The following is a 19,234-nucleotide window of genomic DNA, read 5'->3' on the forward strand; positions in this document are numbered from 1 at the left end:
CGCTGCTGCTTTCCCAAATTCCCTGGTTTTGGGGGTAAATGGGGCCTGGAACGGCTGAAATTTGGGAATATGGGGTTGGGGTGTCCCCTCCTTCCCAATCTCAACCCCAGGCCTGCCCAGGAATGGGAAATTCCCGCCCTAAAACTGAGGGAAAAGAGGGAAAAACCTCTTCCCGTTCCTGGTGGTGCCAGCCCTGGGCTGGAACACCCCCAGATTCCCAAATTCCCAAATTCCCAAATTCCCGTTCCAGGTGGTGCCAGCCCTGGGCTGGAACACCCCCCAGATTCCCAAATTCCCGGAGAATTCCAGGAAAATTCCCCTCTCCCGACTCCTTTCCCTTCCCCCACCCCCCCAGGCCGACGGAATTCCCGGAGCTGCTTCTGGCTGGGATCGACGCCGGGATGGATCCAGGTGGGAGCCCGTGGATTTCCCAGGGATCGGGGACCCAATTCCGGCTCTTTCGGCCCCAAAATCCCCCCCTTTGGCTGGTCTGGGCCTTCCTGGGGTTGTGCCCATCCCAGAATCCCGAGATTCCGTGGAGTGAATTCGAATTCCCCAAACTTACCCGGCTTTCCCCCTTTTTTTCCTCGTTTTTTTAGGGGAAAACGCAGCTCTGGGTGAGTGATTTTCCTCCTTCCACCCCTGGAAGGTTCCAGAAACCCTTAAACCACCCCCCAGGTCCGCTTTAATGATGGAATTATGGGATTATGGAGCAGATTCCCTTGGGAAAGACCCTCAAAACCATCAAATCCTGGGAAAACATCAAATTAATGATGTTTTTAATGCAACTCTGAGGGTGAAAATCCAACAAAACCCACCCGGGAGGAGCCATGGGGGGGAAATTCCTGGAATTGTGGGATTATAAATGTTGGGAAAGGGCTGGGAGAGCCCCCCAGGCCGCCTGGACCCCCCTGTCTGTCTCTTTTCCAGAGGGATGGGTCACGCAGATCCGTGAGTGAAGATTCTTCCTCCCTTTCCCCCCTCCTTAAAACCCAAAAAAGCCTCAATCCCAAAGGTTTGCCCTCATTCTGTCTGATTTTTAAGGGAAATTACAGGAGGAATTTGGTAAGTCCTTCATCCCCCCCTCCCACCCCGGGCAGTGGCACCAACAGGGCCCAAAATGTCCTTTTTTTCCCGGGAATTGGACGTGGTTTCCTCCTTTTCTCCCCAAAGAGAGCGACACCGAGCTGGGTAAGTGGAGTTTTGGGGGATTATTTGAGGGTTTTCAGGTTTTTTTGATCTGCTGGAGGCAAAAAGCAATTCCTGGGGTCAGGGTTGGGATTTTAACCCGGGAATGAGCAGGAAATTTTACACCCAGAGAGCAAATTTATGTCAAATCTGCGGATTCAGGCCAAAAAAGTGTGCATTTACACCCAGGTCTGTAAAACTGCACCCAAACCTGTGAATTTGTGTGCACATTTGTATGAATTCACACCCAAATCTGTGATTTATACCCAGTTCAATCCATTTATGTCCTTTTTTCCCCTTTGTTTGCAGAGGAATGTGACACAGAAAACGGTGAGTTTGGGTTCCAAGTCCTGCTAAATAATCAAAAATGATCGTTGTTAACGAGAGGGTTCCTCCAAAACACTGAATTGCTGCTGTTGTTGTTGTTAAAAATGCAAAATAACAGAAGGGGAAGGCCTTAAAAACCCCAAAAGCAGGTGGGAAAGTGATAAACAGAAGGAATAAATGGGGGGTGGATGGGATAAATCCACTCAGAACTCAGATTATTGTCTGATGGTGAGAGGGAAATAATTACCTGGAGTGAAGAAAAGTCAATTAAATTTCTTTTTCTTCCTTTCCTCCTTTTCTTTTTGGGCTGAAACTGCAGCAATTGGTGAGTTTGGGGGTTTTTTTGAGGGGTTTGGCTCCACCAAATTCTCAGATGGGAAAATTCCCAAATTCCTCCCTTTCAGGCGAGCTCACAGCTGAAATTGGTGAGTCCTCAACTGCTTCCCTCGGGATTTTCCAACCTTTTTTGGATCATGTTCCCACCACTTTCCCAGAATTTGTTCCCCTTCCTTGGCCTGACTTTAAATTTCGCCCCCAAATCCCTGAATTTCACCCCAAATCCCTAAATTTCACCCCAAATCCCTAAATTTGCACCTCAAATCCCTGAGTTTGACCCCAAATCCCTGAATTTCCCCCCCAAATTCCCTTTTCCAGCCCATTTTTCCTGGGGGTTTCCCACACGGGGGGACAGAGGGGCAGGAGAGGTTCCATTCCCGTGGGAAGGGCCCCAAAATCCCCAGGAAATCTCAGATTTATTTCCTTCCCTCTCTCCCTGTCCTTCCCAGACCAGCTGACGGCCTCGCTCGGTGAGTCCTGCCCGGGAGTTTTGGGGGGAAAAGGGGGAATTTTGGGGGGAAAGGGGGGATTTTGGGAATAAAAGGGGGATTTCCCCCCTCAACCACCGCCTGGGAGAGGAGTGAAGTTGATTCATCAACGAGAAGACAATTTAATTCCATTTTCGTTTAAAATTCCATCTTAATTCCCGTTTCCACCTCAATTTCTGAGGGAAAAAGTGGGATTTTAAAGTGCCCAAACCCAACAAACCCCAAATTGGGTGTGTGTGTGTGTGGTGGGGGGTCACAGTTCCTGCTGGGCCTGGATATTTCCCCCCTTATTTCCCATTATTTCCCCCTTACATTTGTTTTCTCTCCCCTTTTTCCCTCCCTGTTCGTGCCCCTCTTTCCCCTTTTCCAGAGGAGCGGGACAGGAGGATCAGTGAGTGCCTTTCCCCTTTTCCTGAGGGAATTCCAGCCCCCAAATCCCAGGGGTTTTGTGGAATTTGGGGCTTTTTGGGACCCTCTGGTGGATCCCGAACAGGAATTTTGGGCTTTCCCTGCTCCTGGGGGGGGCTGGGTTGGGTTTCCCGGGATACAAAAACCAATTTAAAGGGATTTTTCCTCCATTCCTCTTCCCTTTCAGGCAAACTCACGTCGGACCTGGGTAAGTTTGGCCCCAAACTTGTCCCTGGAACGGGGAATTTTGGCCTTAAAGTGGAAGATTTGACACCTGAAATGAAAAAATTTGGCCCTCAAAATTCCTGGAGGTTGGAAATGGGGCGGGGGGAGCCCCTTTGGGAGCCTTTCATGTTTATTATTTCCTGGTTTGTTTGGTTTTTTTTCAGGTGAATCCAACACCAAACTCAGTAAGTCCAAACCACCCCGGGATGATTTCAGTGAGGAAAAAAAAAGAAAAAAAATCCTCATTTTAAAGGAATTTGGAATTGTTTAATAATGACAATTTTTCTGCTGGCTTTCTCCCCTCACCTTTCCAGAGGAACGTGACAGGAAAATCAGTTAAGTGTCATTTTTCCTCATGTTTTGGGGTAAAACCCCCCGGTTTTGGGGGCAGGGGGATCCTCACCCATCCTGGAAAAAACAGGGGGGGAAAAAAAAGGGAATTTCAGCCCAAATTCCAGCCCGAATTTGTGCTTCTCCCCCAGGAAAAATAACCCCCAGCCCCCCGTTTTTCCCTCCACAGCCAAGCTCGCCGGGGAAGTCCGTGAGTGCTGCTCCTCATTTTGGGGCCAAAGCCCCCGATTTTGGGGCCAAAGCCCGCGATTTTGGGGCCAAAGCCCCTGATTTTGGGGTGGATTTGGTGCCTTTCCTGCGTTAACCCCCCGTTCCTCGCCCTGCAGGGAGGCTCACGGCGCTGGTTGGTGAGTTGGGGGTGGTTGGGTTAAATCAGGGACAGAAGTGTCAAAAAATCCTCCCAAAATGCCCCAAAAATGCTGATTTTGGTGTTTTTTCCCTCTCTTTTTCTTCCCCCCCCCAGCCGAGCGCGACTCCGGGCTCCGTAAGTGCCTCCACCCCCTGGATTGGGGGGGGCTCCCCAAAATCCGGGAATGCTGCCCCTCTGCCTGGGATTTTGGGGGTTTTCTGGCCATCCCCAGCCAGAACTGACCCCAGCAGAGCTGGCATTTTGTTTGGGGTTGGTGAGGGGTTGGAATTCACTCCCTTTATCCCTCTGCTTTTCAGGGAAGCTCCGCTCCGAGCTGGGTGAGTGTGGGAAGGAGCCCCAAAATGGGTGTTTTTAGCCCCGTTTTTCAGCTCTAGTTTGGAATTTTCCTGCTCAGTTCTGTGTCTAATCCCGGCTCTGCTCTCCCTGCAGCCAAGTGCGACTCCACCATCCGTGAGTGCCCGGAATTCCCTGGAATTGCCCCATCCCGACGGATCTGGGGCCTGAGGAGGAGCAACCCCCAGGGCTGAACAACCCCTGGGGCCGAACCTGAATTCCAGGGGGGAAAAAAAAGGGGCAAATCCCGTGGGAAGGGCTGGGAAAGGTTGGGGAGGGGGGGAATCCGCCAGGAATTAACGGGATTTCCTGGTTTTCCAGGACTTTTCACGGTGGAACTCGGTGAGTCCCGTCCTGCCCCCTGGGCAGTTTTAATCCAATTATCCCCAAACTGGTTCCAACCCCCAGAAATAACCCCCAAAATCGGGATATTTCTGGTTTTCCCCCTCGTTTTTGCAGGCGAGAGACACACGAAAATCGGTGAGTTCGGGGCTTTTCCTGACCCCCAAAAAAATCCCGGGAAGAATTTCTGGGGAGGGAATTCCTGGAAATCTCCAACCTCCCCCTGCTGGGGCTGCAGGAAAAGGGAGATTTGCTCCTAAAATCCACCTTTTCCCCCCTCATTTTCAGGGGAGCTCACGGCAGATGTTGGTGAGTGGATGCTGCTAATCTTGGCTTTAATTATTTATATTAAATGACAATTATTAATAACTCCAATAATTCAATTTATAATCATTATTTTATTGTAATAACCCAAATAACCAGATTTCTCTGTTTTTTTCCCAGAGTGCTGCAATAAAAAGCTCCGTAAGTGCCCGGATTTATTTCCTCATCCCATTTTTCCCCCCAAACAACGAACGAGGAACGTCGGGAAATTCCCATTTTCCCTCTTTTCTCTCTCCCAGGGGAACATGAGGCCGAGCTGGGTGAGCATTTCCCTCCTTTGAGGGGGCTTTAAGGGGGAAATTGGGGTTTTAATTGAGTCCAGAGGCTGAAATACACATAAATATGTGTGTATTGCATAAATATCTCCATTAAATACACAGATACGAGCAGGGGTTATGAAATGGGGGCTGGTAAAATCAGGGATTATAAAATAATGGGGTTAAACTGCATTTCCCCAAAATGTAATTGCCTTCCTTTCTGCTGATTGCAGAGGCCCGAGACACCCAGATCCGTGAGTGCTCCCCTCTTTTATTTTATTTTATTTTATTTTATTTTATTTTATTTTATTTATTCATACCTTCGTATTTTATTTTTGTGTTTGTTTAGTTTTAGAACCATTTCACCCTTAGGGCTTTTTAAATTAATTTATTTGTTTCCATCTCTTTTCTCCTTCCAGGGGAAAACGAAGCTGAGATCAGTAAGTCAAAATTTAATTTATGTGTTGTTTGTATCATTAAATGCCATGTAATGATAAAACACTCCACAAATTGAGTGATGTCAATCAATTTGGTGCCTTTAATTTGAATTAATCTCTCTCTGCCTCCCCCAGGGCGCCTGAAGGAGCAGCTGGGTGAGTGACCCACCCCAATTTTTAGGGTCCCAAACCCCATTTTTAGTGTCCAAACCCCATTTTTGAGGCCTAAATCCCCATTTTTAGGGTCCCAAACCCCATTTTTAGTGTCCAAACCCTCATGCTTGCGCCCCAAGCCCCAATTTTTGGACACAAACCCTCATTTTTTTGCCTCAAACCCTCAGAAAAATCCTGGAATTCCAATCCTTTTTTTTTTCCTCCCCTTCCAGGAGAACAGGATGCCGTCATCAGTAAGTGCTGATGGATTTGGGGATCCCTGGGGGGATTTGGGGGTCAAAAAACCCCCCCAAATTAATGAAATTCCGCTTAAAAAAATCTGAATTAAAAGGCCTGAAAATCTCAGGGGATTTGGGAAGGGATTTTTTGATTAAAACTTGTTTTCTCTCCCTCTTTTAAAGGCAAACTGAGGGAGGAGCTGGGTGAGTTTGTTTTGCTGGGGCCAAATTTGGGGGGTTTGAGGGGTTTTTTTGGGGGGGTTTCTCCTGGTTTGGGTTGGGGGGTTGGAGCAGCCGAGAAAAGGGCCCAGGAGGGGGAATTTAACAACAAAATAATAATTATAATTCTTAATATATAATTATAATTATGTAATAGAAATACTTAATGTATGATTACATTATAAAATGTATTTTAATAATTTCAAAACATTAACATATAATTGTGTTATAATTGTGTGTCATAAATCATTAATCTGTAATTACACTATAGGTTATATATATTAGATATAATAAAATATAGATATAATTATATATTAATTAGAATTAATTAGAATTAAACAGCGTTTACTTGAATTTGGCCCACACAGACCCCCTTTGTGCCACTGCACATAATTAAAAATGAACTTTCCTGGTGCCAAATTCCTCCCTCTCCTTCCCTTTGCAGCCCAACTCCAGGAGGGGGAATTCGGTAAATCCCGCTTTTCCTTGGAATTTGATCCCCCCCTATCCCCCCCCAAAAAATGGCACATCCAGGTTTCTGATGGAAAGCTTGGTCATTTTTTTCCCCCTTTTTTTTTTTTTCCTGTTCCTGTTGCTGTTCCCAGAGGAAAATGGCCTGGAGAGGGGTGAGTGAATGGTGGGAATTCCCTTTGGATTCCTTGGAGTTGAGGGAAACCTTTGGATCGGGGGGATTCCTCTGGGATTGTAAAATCCCTCTGGATTCATTCCAGGGAATCCCTTCGGGTTGGGGAAGAATCCTTTGGGATTTCAGGTGGTTTTTGGCATTTTTTCCTCTTTTCAGACGAAATCCCTGAAGAGGAGGAGGAGGAAGAGGAGGAGGAAGAGGAGGAGGAAGAAGAGGAGGAAGAAGAGGAAAAAGAGGAGGAAGAAGAGGAGGAAGAAGAGGAGGAAGAGGATGAGGAAGAGGAGGAAGAGGAGCCAGTAGAAGTGGAAGAAAAGCAGGAAGAAGAATGGGAAGAGGAGCCCCAAGCACCGGGAGCACCGGGAGACACTGGGAGCACCAGAACTGGGAGCACTGGGAGCACTGGGAGCACTGAGTGAGTCGTTCCCTTCCCCGTTATTCCCGTTTTCCCCCCCATTTTCCTGCTGAAATTGGGCAGTGAAGGAATAAAGGGGGGTGAAATTCCTCCTGGAATCTCCAAAGCCCCCCGGGTTTCCCATCACATCCAGTTTTCCTTCCTTGTTTCCAGGGGATCTCCAGGAGCAGCTGGGTGGGTTCGGTTCCTGCTCCGGGGGAGGATCCCGGGGGGGGAAAATCCCCCAAATTCACCCCCTTTTTGCCTTTGGTCCCCAGAGGAGCTCAGGGCAGAGCTGGGTGAGCCCCGAAATCCCGGGATCCAGGGCTGGGACGGGCAGGGAAGGCTCGGGATGGAAACCCTGGGGGTTTCCCTTGGGAATTCGGGATGGAAACCCTGGGGGTTTCCCCTTGGGAATTGGGGATTTGGGATGGAAACCCTGGGGGTTTCCCTTGGGAATTTGGGATGGAAACCCTGGGGGTTTCCCTTGGGAATTTGGGGATTTGGGATGGAAACCCTGGGGTTTCCCTTGGGAATTTGGGATGGAAACCCTGGGGGTTTTCATTGGGAATTTGGGATGGAAACCCTGGGGGTTTCCCTTGGGAATTTGGGGATTTGGGATGGAAAACCCAGGGGTTCCCTCAGGGCTGGCTGCACTGCCCCCAAACCCGACCCAAAATGGGAATTCTCCCTCCAATTCCTGGGGGAGGGACAGGGAGCAGGGAATTCCTCAGGGATAATTTGAATTTTCCTGGTTTTTTTCCCTCCCCTCCCCATTCCAGGAGGACGAGATGCCAGGATCGGTGCGTGTGTCCCCCCCCCTCCCCCAAACCCCCCGGAATCCGGGAATTTTGGGGGGAATCCTCCCGGTGGGCGCCACCAAACTGAGGAGTTTTGGGTTCTTCCCTCCCAGCCGAGCTGGAGGCGGCTCTGGGTAAATGTTTTTGTGGGTGGGGTTTGGTTGCAGATTGGTGTGGTTTGTACACCAGAATCAATAGAAATAAAGGGGTGAATTAAGGTGAAATAGGTGTAAAATAATGTGAAAAATAAGAGTAAAATAAATGGATATTTTATATGTGTATTACAAGATACGTTATTCCCTTTCACAGTTTATTAATGTAATAATAGGTGTCATATGTTAAATATTTTATTTACTGTACAGTCTTTGGTGTAGGTTACAATTTATTAATGGAGTTAATATATTGATATATTAATTTATTAACTCAATGTATTTATTATATTTACATATTTATTACAGTACATTTATTATATGAAAGTGTAATAGTACATTATTAGTGAATACCACTTAGTACTAAATATTATTTAGTAAACTAAATTACTACAAATTACTATTATGAATTTATTGTAATAAATAAAATTATAATGAAAAGTATAATTTTAATGTATTTCTCTATATAATACATAATACATTATAATACATATGTATAGCACATATAAATACTGTGATAAGGCAACATACAATGAATATATACAAGATAAGAGATATAATAGGTATTTATTAGTTAATATGATACAGTACAATGATTAGAATGAAGTTCCTTTCCCCTGTTCCCTGCAGAGGAGCGGGACAGAGAGCTGGGTGAGTGTGGGACCTTCCCCAGCTGGGAATTGGGGCCGTTCCCAGGGAATTCTCATGGAATTTCTCCCTTTGTGCTTCCCCAGCGGAGCTGCAGGAGGAGCTGGGTGAGTTTGGGGCTGCACTTCGGGGGTTCTTTTGATTTCCTGGGCTTTCAAACCGGATTTTCATCCCCATACTTTTAATTTTTTATGTTTTTTACGCCTCTTCTGAGCTGCTCTGGGGTTGGTTTTTTGTGGGGGAGAGAGCAGAGAGGTGCTTTATAATCACAATTATCATTATTCAGAACCATCCTCTAAAACCTGTGGCTGCAATTGCATCTACATGTGGTAATCACACGAGTTATTATTATAATTAATTATTAGTGGTGTCAGGAGTGTTGGCAACGCTGTGTTGTTGAAATCACAGGATGTTATGATGGTTACACACAACATATGTATTACATATAATGTATATAATGTTTTGTATCATAATTTGAATGTTATGTGTAAATGCACAATCATTTAAGGTCCCGAACACACGGCAGGGTTTAGGGTTTAAATCCCATTTCCTGCCCATTCCTGCCCCACATTCCCCCTGGATAATCAGGTTTATGGTCGATATTTTGGGCTGAGGGGGCTTTGTGTCCCTGCTGTGTTCCAGAGGATTCCCGAGGGAGGATCTGTGAGTGTCCTGTCCCCATCCCGGGGGGCTCCTGCTCCAGGAGTGTCCCCAAAAACAAAGCCCTGGGCTCCCCTGACCGGGTTTGTGTCGCTGCCACCCCCTTCCCCTGCAGGGCAGTGCCTCGAGGAGCACCGTGAGTGTTTCCCCCTCCCCTCCCTCCCCTCCCTCCCCCCCGGGGGCTCCTGGCGGGCTCATTAACGAGCCCTTCCTTAATTGATGTGATTTTAGGGAAAGAGGAGGAACAAGCGGGTGAGTCCTTGTGGGAAAGGGGGGGAATGGGGCAGAACCCGGGACTTTTTCTTGGGTTCACCCTCTTTTATCCTTCTTTTCCCCCCTTCCTCCCTTTATTCCCCCCTATTCCACTTTATCCCCTATTCCCATCCTTCCCCCATTCCCCCTTTTCCTCTGTATCCCCCCATTCCCCCTTTATCCCCCATTCCCCTTTATCCCCATTCCCTCTCTATCCCCTCTCTACCTCTGTTCCCCCTCTATCCCTGTTCCTTCCCCATCCCTGTTTCCCCCATTCCTGTTTATCCCTTCCCATCTCCTTTTCCCCCTCTATCCCCATTTATCCCCCCTCTACCCCATTCCTCCTCCTCCTCTTTCCCATTTCCCCCCTCTATTCCCATTTATCCCCCCATCCCTGTTTCTCCCTCTATCCCATTTATCCTTCCCATCCCTGTTTATCCTCCATCCCCATTTCCCCCCATCCCATTTCCCCATCCCTGTTTCCCCTCCATCCCCATTTCCCCTCTATCCCTATTTCCCCTTCTATCCCATTTATCCCCCATCCCATTTATCCCCCATCCCCATTTTCCCCTCTATCCCATTCCCCATCCCTGTTTCCCCCTCTATGCCCATTTCCCCCATCCCTGATTATCCCCCATCCCCGTTTCCCCATCCCTGTTTCTCCCCTCTATCCCATTTATCCCCCCATCCCTGTTTCCCCCATCCCTGTTTCACCTCCTCTATCCCATTTATCCCCCCCATCCCTGTTTCACCCCTATACCCATTTATCCTTCATCCTGTTTCTCCTCTATCATTTATCCCCCCATCCCTGTTTCCCCTCTGTCCCATGTTATCTCCCCCCATCCCATGTTATCCCCCCATCCCTGTTTCCCCCTGTCCCTGTTTCTCCCCTCTATCCCATTTATCCCCCATCCCTGTTTCACCTCCTCTATCCCATTTATCCTTCCCATCCCTGTTTCCCCTCTCTATCTCCATTTCTCCCTCTATGCCATTTATCCTTCCCATCCCTGTTTCTCCCCTCTATCCCATTTATCCTTCCCATCCCTGTTTCTCCTCTATCCCATTTATCCTCCCATCCCTGTTTCTCCCTCTATCCCCATTATCCTCCATCCCTGTTTCCCCCATCCCTGTTTCTCCTCTATCCCATTTATCCCCCCATCCCGTTTCCCCCCATCCCTGTTTCTCCCTCTATCCCATTTATCCCCCATCCCTGTTTCCCCCTCTATCCCTGATTATCCCCTCATCCCTGTTTCCTCCGTCCTGTTTCTCCCTCTATCCCATTTATCCCCCCATCCCTGTTTCCCCGTCCTGTTTCTCCTCTATCCCATTTATCCCCCATCCCTGTTTCTCCCTCTATCCCATTTATCCCCCATCCCTGTTTCTCCCGTCTATCCCATTTTATCCCCCCCATCCCTGTTTCCCCCTCTATCCCATTTATCCCCCCCACCCCCCCGTCCCCAGCGTGGGTGACGCTGGACCCCGGGACGTCGCACCCGTGGCTGGCGCTGTCGGGGGACGGGCGGAGCGCGCGCTGGGCCTACGGGACCCCCGAGCCCCCCGCGAGCCCCGAGCGCTTCCAGGGGGTCCCGTGCGTGCTGGGGCTGCCCGAGTTCCGCTCCGGCCGCCACAGCTGGAGCGTGGAGCTGGGGGGGGGCCCCTTCTGCGCCGTGGGGGTCAGCCGGGGGTCCCTGCGGCGCCGCGGCCCCCTCGCCTTCAGCCCGCGGGACGGGGTCTGGGCCCTGCAGCGCTGGGGGGGCGGCGGCCGCGCCCTCACCGAGCCCCCCACGCCCCTGGCCAGGCTGCCCCGGCGCCTCCGCGTCGCCCTCGACTACGAGGGGGGCCGGGTGGCCTTTTTCGATGGGGACGGGGACACGGCGGGGACGCCCCGGCCCCTCTTCGCCTTCCCCAGAGCCCGCTTTGGGGGAGAGGCCCTGCGGCCCTGGTTCTGGCTGGAGCTGGGGACCATCTCCCTCGTGCCCTGAGCCCAGATCCATCCTCCCCTGATCCTAAATCCATCATCCCCTGAGCCCAAATCCCCTGAGCCCAAATCCATCATCCCCCAAACCCTGCGGCCCTGGTTCTGGCTGGAGCTGGGGACCATCTCCCTTGTGCCCTGAGCCCAGATCCATCATCCCCTGAGCCCAAATGCCCTGATCCCAAATCCATCCTCCCCTGAGCCCAAATCCATCATCCCCCAAACCCTGAGCCCAAATCCATCATCCCCCAAACCCTGCGGCCCTGGTTCTGGCTGGAGCTGGGGACCATCTCCATCGTGCCCTGAGCCCAAATCCATCCTCCCCTCATCCTAAATCCATCATCCCCTGAGCCCAAATGCCCTGATCCTAAATCCATCATCCCCCAAACCCTGCGGCCCTGGTTCTGGCTGGAGCTGGGGACCATCTCCCTCATGCCCTGAGCCCAAATCCCCTGAGCCCAAATCCATCATCCATCCTCCCCTGATCCCAAATCCATCATCCCCCAAACCCTGCGGCCCTGGTTCTGGCTGGAGCTGGGGACCATCTCCCTCGTGCCCTGAGCCCAAATCCCCTGATCCCAAATCCCCTGAGCCCAAATCCATCATCCCCCAAACCCTGCGGCCCTGGTTCTGGCTGGAGCTGGGGACCATCTCCCTCGTGCCCTGAGCCCAAATCCATCCTCCCCTGATCCTAAATCCCCTGATCCCAAATCCATCATCCCCCAAACCCTGATCCCAAATCCCCCAAACCCTGCGGCCCTGGTTCTGGCTGGAGCTGGGGACCATCTCCCTTGTGCCCTGATCCCAAATCCATCATCCCCTGATCCTAAATCCCCTGAGCCCAAATCCATCATCCCCCAAACCCTGAGCCCAAATCCATCATCCCCCAAACCCTGCGGCCCTGGTTCTGGCTGGAGCTGGGGACCATCTCCATCGTGCCCTGATCCCAAATCCATCCTCCCCTCATCCTAAATCCATCATCCCCTGAGCCCAAATCCCCTGAGCCCAAATCCATCCTCCCCTGATCCTAAATCCTTCATCCCCCAAACCCTGCGGCCCTGGTTCTGGCTGGAGCTGGGGACCATCTCCATTGTGCCCTGATCCCAAATCCCCCACACCCACCCTGTGCTGGTCCCAAATCCCCCACACCCATCCTGTGCTGGTCCCAAATCCCCCAGACTGGGGCCGGTCCAGCCCTGGCTCCGGCCGGGTCCGGGGTCCCCTTTGGGGGGGAAAGGGTGGTCCCCTTGTCCTGGGGTCCTCCTGCCCCCCCTGCCCCACAGCCCCCCAGGTTTTGGGGGGGTTTCTGTGCTTTCTGTGCATTTCCCTCCATTTTTGTGTGGACACAAACCCCCCCCAAACATTAAAGAGTTCAGCACCTCCAAAATGGGCCGTTTTCAGCCCAATCCCAACCTTCCACACCCCCCACCCCTGAGCCATCAAATAACAACCCCCACACTCCCAAAAATCCCAATTCTGCTTTATTTCGCCTCAATCCCTGAGGTGGCACCCAAAATTTATCCATCCATCCCTGGGCTGGGCACCCAAAATTCATCCACTGATCCCTGAGGTGGGTGCCCAAAATTCATCCACTGATCCCTGGCCTGGGCACCCAAAATTCCACCAGTCCTTGAGTTGGGTGCCCAAATTCCATCAGTCCTTCAGCAGAGCACCCAAATTCCATCGATCCCTGGGGTGGGCACCCAAATTCCATCAGTCCCTGAGGGGGTCACCCAATGTCCATCCGTTGATTGCTGAGGTGGGCACCCAAAAATTCCATCAGTCCCTGAGGGTTCATCCATCCCTCAATCCCGAGCTGGGCACCCAAAAATTCCATCAGTCCCTGAGGGCTGATCCATCAATCCCTGCAGGTTCATCCATCAATCCGTGGGCACCCAAAATTCCAGTCCCTGAGCTGGACCCAAATTCTATTGATCCTCGCGAGTTCAGTCCACAATCCCGAGCTGGGCACCCAAAAATTCCATCAGTCCTGAGCGGGCATCTCGATCCATCAATCCCTGGCATTCCTCTCTGAGCTGGGCACCCAAAAATTCCATCAGTCCCTGAGGGCTGATCCATCAATCCCTGCGGGTTCATCCATCAATCCCCAAGCTGGGCACCCAAAAATTCCATCAGTCCCTGAGCTGGGCACCCAAATTCTGTTGATCCCTGCGGGTTCATCCCTCAATCCCTGAGCTGGGCACCCAAAAATTCCATCAGTCCCTGAGGGCTGATCCATCAATCCCTGCGGGTTCATCCATCAATCCCTGCGGGTTCATCCATCAATCCCCGAGCTGGGCACCCAAAAATTCCATCAGTTCCTGAGGGTTCATCCACCAATCAATCCCTGAGCTGGGCACCCAAAAATTCCATCAGTCCCTGAGCTGGGCACCCAAATTCTGTTGATCCCTGCAGGATTCATTCCTCAATCCCCGAGCTGGGCACCCAAAAATTCCATCAGTTCCTGAGCTGGGCACCCAAAAATTCCGTCAATCCCTGAGCTGGGCACCCAAATTCCATCAGTCCCTGAGCTGGGAACCCAAAATTCGTCAATCCGGGCAGGCGCCCCGAATCCTCCCCCAGCCCCCTCTCTGGGCCCCCCCCAGCCCTCGAGCCCCGGTCAGGGCCTGTCCCCGTGGTGGCTCCGCAGGTGTTTGGCGAGGGAGGAGCGGGACATGAAGTGGCGGGGGCAGCGGGGGCAGCCGAAGGGCCTCTCCCCGCTGTGGATGCGCCGGTGGATGACGAGGGAGGAGCTGGAGCGGAAGCTCTTCCCGCACTCGGGGCACCCGAAGGGCCTCTCCCCGGTGTGGACGCGCCGGTGGCGCCGCAGGGACGCCCCGTCCCGGAACCCCTTCCCGCAGTCCCCGCACACCTGGGGACGGGGCCCACGGCCCTTCTGGGGAGCCCCCTGCCCGGGATGGGCCCCCTGCCCGGGATGGGCCCCCTGCCCGGCATGGGGCAGCCCCAGAGACGGAGGGGCCGTGGGGCCCGACACGCACTGGGAGCACTGGTGGGGCCCGGCCGGGCAGTGGGGCAACGGCGGTGGGGCTGGGATTGGGAGTGGGGCTGGGACAGGGGGTGAGGGAGTTGGGGCAGGGGTTGGGGTTGGGACCGAGGCAGGTGTTAGGGAAGGACTCGGAGCTGGGACTGGGGGAGCTGGGGCAGGATTTGGGGCTGGGGAGTTGGGTTTAGGGTCGGAACTGGGGTTGGGTTTAGGGTCGGGATTGAGGTTGGATTTGGGGCCGGGACCGGGGTAGGGTTTAGGGTCGGGATTGGGGTTGGCTTTAGGGCCGGGCTCGGGACTCCCCCTGCCGCCCCTCAGCCTCACCCCCAGCCCCCTCCGCGGCGGCCCCCTCCTCGGGCAGGGAAGGAGCCCGGCCCGCCCTGCAGGTGGGACTTTCGGTGCTTGCTGAGCGACTTGGTGGCCATGAAGCCCTTGCCGCAGTCGGGGCAGCTGTAGGGCCGCTCCCCGGTGTGGATGCGCCGGTGCGTGACGAGCGCGGGCCCCGACGAGAGGCTCTTGCCGCAGTCGCGCAGGTGAAGCCGGCGCCGTGGCGGCTCTTGCGGTGCTTGCTGAGCGACTTGGAGCCCATGAAGCCGCGGCCGCAGTCGGGGCAGGGGTAGGGCCGCTCCCCGGTGTGGATCCGCCGGTGGGTCTCGAGGCTGGCGCGGCTCGACAGGCTCTTCCCGCAGTCCCCGCAGGCGAAGCCGCCGCCGCCGTCGCGGTGCAGCCGCCGGTGCTTGCGGAGGGCGCGGGCCGAGGCGAAGCGCTTGGGGCAGGAGCGGCACTTGTGGGGTCTGCGCGGGCAGGGCGCGCCCCGCAGGTGCTCCCGCAGGGCCCCCCCGCTCCAGAAGGGGCCGCGGCAGCGGTAGCAGCTGAAGGGGGTCCCGGGGAGCCCCGCGGTGGCCGCGGCGGTGGCGGCGCAGGGAGGAGGCGCTGCTGAAGGACTTCCCGCACAGCTCGCAGGGGTGCGGGGCTCGGGGGCTCCCGGGGCGCCCGGGGGGCTTAGGGCGGGGGGCGTCGGGGGTCCCACCAGGGCCGGGGGCTCGCGGGGAGGCGCTGGCGGAGCGGGGCTCGGGCTCGCTGGGACAGTCGTTGTCTGGAGATGGGGGAAATTCGGATCAAAGTCCGGCCTGGAGGGGTCCTGGAGGACCCTCCAGTGCCCCATCCCACCCCCAGTGCCCCCATCCCACCCCCAGTGCCCCCAGTGCCTGTGTCCCACCTCCCAGTGCCCCCAGTGCCCACGTCCCACCTCCCAGTGCCCCATCCCACCCCCAATGCCCCCAGTGCCCTCATCCCACCCCCCAGTGCCCTCAGTGCCCCCAGTCCCATATCCCACTCCCCAGGGCCCGTGTCCCACCCCAGTGCCCCCATCCCACCCCCAGTGCCCCCAGTGCCCCTGTACCCATATCCCACTCCCAGGGCCCGTGTCCCACCCCCAGTGCCCCCATCCCACCCCCAGTGCCCTCAGTGCCCCCTGTGCCCATATCCCACTCCCCAGGGCCCGTGTCCCACCCCAGTGCCCCCAGTGCCCATGTCCCAACCTCCATGCCCCAGTGCCCGTGTCCCACCCCCAGTGTCCCCAATTCCCATGTCCACCCCTCCAAGTTTCCCCCAGTCCCTCCATCCCAATCCCTCTCCCAGTTCCTCCCAGTGCCCCAGTTCCCGTGTCCCAGTGCCCCCAAGCTGGAGCCCCTGACCTGAGTCAGGCCCCCGGCCCCCAGAGCCAGAGGAGGGGCCGGGCCAGACCTTCCTCCTCCTCCTCCTCCTCCTCCTCGTCCGGGAGAGGGCCCAGGGGATCAAACCCCAGGGGGTCAGGCCCAGGGGCACCTGGGGAGGCGTGAGAGGTCAATGGAGCCCCAGAGCCCTCGGGGATTTGGGAGTCAGGGGAGTCCAGCGGAGCCCCGAGCCTCTCGGGGGTTTGGGGGTCAGGGGTCCGAGGACCCCGGGACCGACAGGGGAGCAAATCCCGCCTGGGATGGGGAAGACCCGGGGATTGGAGGCGGGGTTTGGGGGTAATGGGGGGATGGAGGGTTTTGGGAGGTCGAAGGGGTTAATTTGGGGGATTTGGGGGCTTGGGGGTTATTTGGAGGGTTGGGAGGTAATTTGGGAGGTAATTTGGGCGGGATCTGGGGGTTCCCCACCTTCAGGGGGCTCGGTGGTGACCGTGACCTCCTGGAGCACCTCGGGCACCTTTTTTTTTGGAGGGGGGAGAGAAACGTGGGAAAAAGGAGGAAAAGACCCAAAATTCAGTCCCATGGACTCAGAGCACCCCGGACCCCGAACTTCCCAATTCCCCAAATCCTCCCCCAGCCCTACCTGCGGCTCGGCCATGGCCGGGGGTTCAGGAGCTCAGAGGGTCCTGCATCCCAGGCCTCAATTTGGGTCAAAAAGGTGAATTTGGGCTCTGCTGGAACAAACTCCTCCCCGGGGGAAAGGACCCACCTGACCTGGGGCCGCCCCCGGTGCCAACGACTCCAACCCCCGGTGCCAACGACCCCTGGGCCCTTTTCGATGGGCCATCGACTGGGGAGGGGCTGCGCCCTCCCCAGCGCTCCGGGACCGTTCCCGGCTCTTTCTTTTCCCATGGGAAAAATCAACCCTGACCCCCTAAAACCTCAATTTTCAGGGTTTCCCATTTCTCCCAATTTTCCCCCATTTTCTCCCAATTTTTCCCCGTTTTCTCCCATTTTTCCCCGTTTTCTCCCCATCTTTTCCCATTTTCCCCCCCAATTTTGTCTGTTTTCTTTCCCTTTTTTCTCCCCAGTTTCTGTCCCAGTTTTTTCCCCCCGTATTTCCCCATTTTGTCTCCCAATTTTCCCCTTTTTTTCCCCCAATTTTTCTCCCAATTTCCTTCCCTTTTTTTCCCCCCAATTACTCCCAGTTTTTCCCGATATTCCCCCAATTTTTCCCAGGTTTTTTTTGCCCCATTGTGAGAGACAAAAATCGACATTTTTAACTCTTTTCCCCCTTTTTTTTGAGTCCATCCCAAACGATCTGATTTTCCCTCCCGAAAATCCCGGGAATGTCCCGGCGGAGAAACTTCCCCCCCCCCAAATCCCATCGGGACATTCCGGGCTTTGTCCCCGCGGGGACATCGAGGGAGGGGGAATTAACCCTTCCCCGCCCCAGGAAAGTCGGGATGAGCGGGGAAACATCGGGATAAATCGGGAAAAATTCGGGGGAAAATCGGGATAAACTGGGAAAAATCGGGATAAATTGGGATTGGGGGGAAATGGGATGAGGGGAAATAAATTGGGGGGAGGAATAAATAATTGGGGGGGGGAATAAATCGGGACTGGGGGAGAAAGGAACTCCCCAAAACCAGACACGGTCACGGCTCAAGGTCCTTTATTCACCCCCAGGGGGGTCCCCATGAAGTTTTGGGGTCCCGGGGGGCTCCCCAGGAGGTTTTTGGGGTCCCGGGGGGGTCTCAATCCTCCTTGCCGGGAACCATCGTCCCCCTCTCGGCCGGGGGGGGTTGGGGGGTCCCTGTGGGGAGGAGAGAAAGGGGGTCAGCCAGTGACCTTTGACCCCAGCCCTGCCCTGGACCCTGAGCCCCAAAATTCCCCCACGGACACCGTGGGCCCCTCCCCTGCCCCGTGGGACACCCCCGTGTCCTCACCCCCCCCTCCACCCCCGGGGCCCGGGTGTCCCCAGAGCCCCCCGTGTCCCCCAGGGGTGTCACCTCCCCAGGGTCCCAAATGTCCCCCAGCCCCGTGGGACCCCCAACCCTCCGTGCTCCCCGGAGAGTGTCACCCTCCCCAAGTGCCCCGTGTGTCCCAGGTCCTGCCCCACCCCATCCCCTCCCCGGAGGTCCCAGGGTGTCCCTCCCCCATCCTGTCCTCCCCGGGGTCCCAGGGTGTCCCCTCCCCGGTGCCCCCCCCTCACCTCCGTGGCCCCCCCAGAGGCCTCTGATGACCCCCCAGATCCAGCGGATCAGGTTAGCCAGGCACTGGGCACCTGCACACATCCCTGGGGACAGCGGGGACAGCGGGGACAGTGAGGGGATATTGGGGACATTGGGGACAGTGAGGGGACATTGGGGACATAGGGGGGATATTGGGGGGATATTGAGGGGACATTGGGGGGACATTGGGGACAGTGAGGGACATTGGGGACAGCGGGGGACATTAGGGCATTAGGGGACAGTGAGGGACATTGGGGACATAGGGGGATATTGGGAGATATTGGGGGACATTGGAGGGACATTGGGGACAGTGCCTAGCCCCACCCCGTCCTGACCCCCTCCACCCTGTCCCGTCCCACTCCTGGGTCCCAGTGACACCCCCTGTCCCCCAGTGTGTGTCCCCTCATCCCGCTGTCCCTTCCCTGTCCCCATCCTGTCCTCATCCCCATCCTGTCCCTGTCCCCTCATCCCACTGTCCCCATCCTGTCCCCATCCTGTCCCCATCCCCATCCCCACATCCTCTCCCTCTGTCCCCTCATCCCTCTAACCCCATCCTGGCCCTGTCCCCATCCTGGCCCTTCCTTGTCCCCTCATTCTGCTGGCCCCATCCTGTCCCCATCCTGTCCCCATCCCCATCCCCACATCCTGTCCCTCTGTCCCCTCATCCTTCTAACCCCATCCTGTCCCCATCCCCATCCTGTCCCCATCCCCATCCTGTCTCTGTCCCCATCCCCACATCCTGTCCCTCTGTCCCCTCATCCCTCTAACCCCATCCTGGCCCTGTCCCCATCCTGGCCCTTCCCTG

General features: G+C 54.8%; 2 protein-coding genes and 1 long non-coding RNA gene across 4 annotated transcripts; 2 read left to right on the plus strand and 1 right to left on the minus strand.

Moving 5' to 3' along the window:
- The first annotated feature begins 351 nt into the window (after positions 1–351).
- On the plus strand, positions 352–13,812 carry LOC126635236 (uncharacterized). The gene is made up of 36 exons (XM_050306267.1): positions 352–411; positions 600–617; positions 931–951; positions 1,045–1,518; positions 1,835–1,940; positions 2,301–2,321; positions 2,710–2,730; positions 2,935–2,955; positions 3,137–3,157; positions 3,287–3,307; positions 3,493–3,513; positions 3,650–3,670; positions 3,787–3,807; positions 3,990–4,010; positions 4,123–4,143; positions 4,348–4,368; positions 4,486–4,506; positions 4,657–4,677; positions 4,813–4,833; positions 4,932–4,952; positions 5,183–5,203; positions 5,522–5,542; positions 5,773–5,793; positions 5,962–5,982; positions 6,603–6,623; positions 6,729–6,741; positions 6,961–7,055; positions 7,209–7,229; positions 7,313–7,333; positions 7,817–7,968; positions 8,614–8,634; positions 8,718–8,738; positions 9,274–9,427; positions 9,523–9,543; positions 11,005–13,277; positions 13,715–13,812. The coding sequence occupies exons 4-35, from the start codon at positions 1,330–1,332 to the stop codon at positions 11,523–11,525; spliced, it is 1,755 nt and encodes a 584-aa protein (XP_050162224.1). The 5' UTR covers positions 352–411; positions 600–617; positions 931–951; positions 1,045–1,329; the 3' UTR covers positions 11,526–13,277; positions 13,715–13,812.
- Positions 5,691–6,898, plus strand: LOC126635231 (uncharacterized). Of its 2 annotated transcripts, XR_007627584.1 has the most exons (4): positions 5,691–5,982; positions 6,443–6,466; positions 6,603–6,623; positions 6,800–6,845. It is a non-coding gene; the product is annotated as an uncharacterized LOC126635231 (long non-coding RNA). The 2 variants fall into 2 exon arrangements; XR_007627583.1 differs by lacking the exon at positions 6,443–6,466 and having other exon boundaries at positions 6,800–6,898.
- Positions 13,813–13,943: 131 nt separating the features above from the next.
- LOC126635237 (zinc finger protein 239-like) lies at positions 13,944–16,853 on the minus strand. The gene is made up of 6 exons (XM_050306268.1): positions 16,839–16,853; positions 16,664–16,712; positions 16,264–16,349; positions 15,043–15,618; positions 14,240–14,390; positions 13,944–13,987 (listed from the first exon to the last, which is right to left on the minus strand). The coding sequence occupies exons 1-6, from the start codon at positions 16,851–16,853 to the stop codon at positions 13,944–13,946; spliced, it is 921 nt and encodes a 306-aa protein (XP_050162225.1).
- Between the last annotated feature and the right edge of the window lie 2,381 nt (positions 16,854–19,234).

The sequence above is a fragment of the Myiozetetes cayanensis genome, unplaced genomic scaffold, assembly GCF_022539395.1.
Source record: "Myiozetetes cayanensis isolate MyiCay16 unplaced genomic scaffold, myiCay2020 scf117, whole genome shotgun sequence".
NCBI classification, from domain to species: domain Eukaryota; kingdom Metazoa; phylum Chordata; class Aves; order Passeriformes; family Tyrannidae; genus Myiozetetes; species Myiozetetes cayanensis.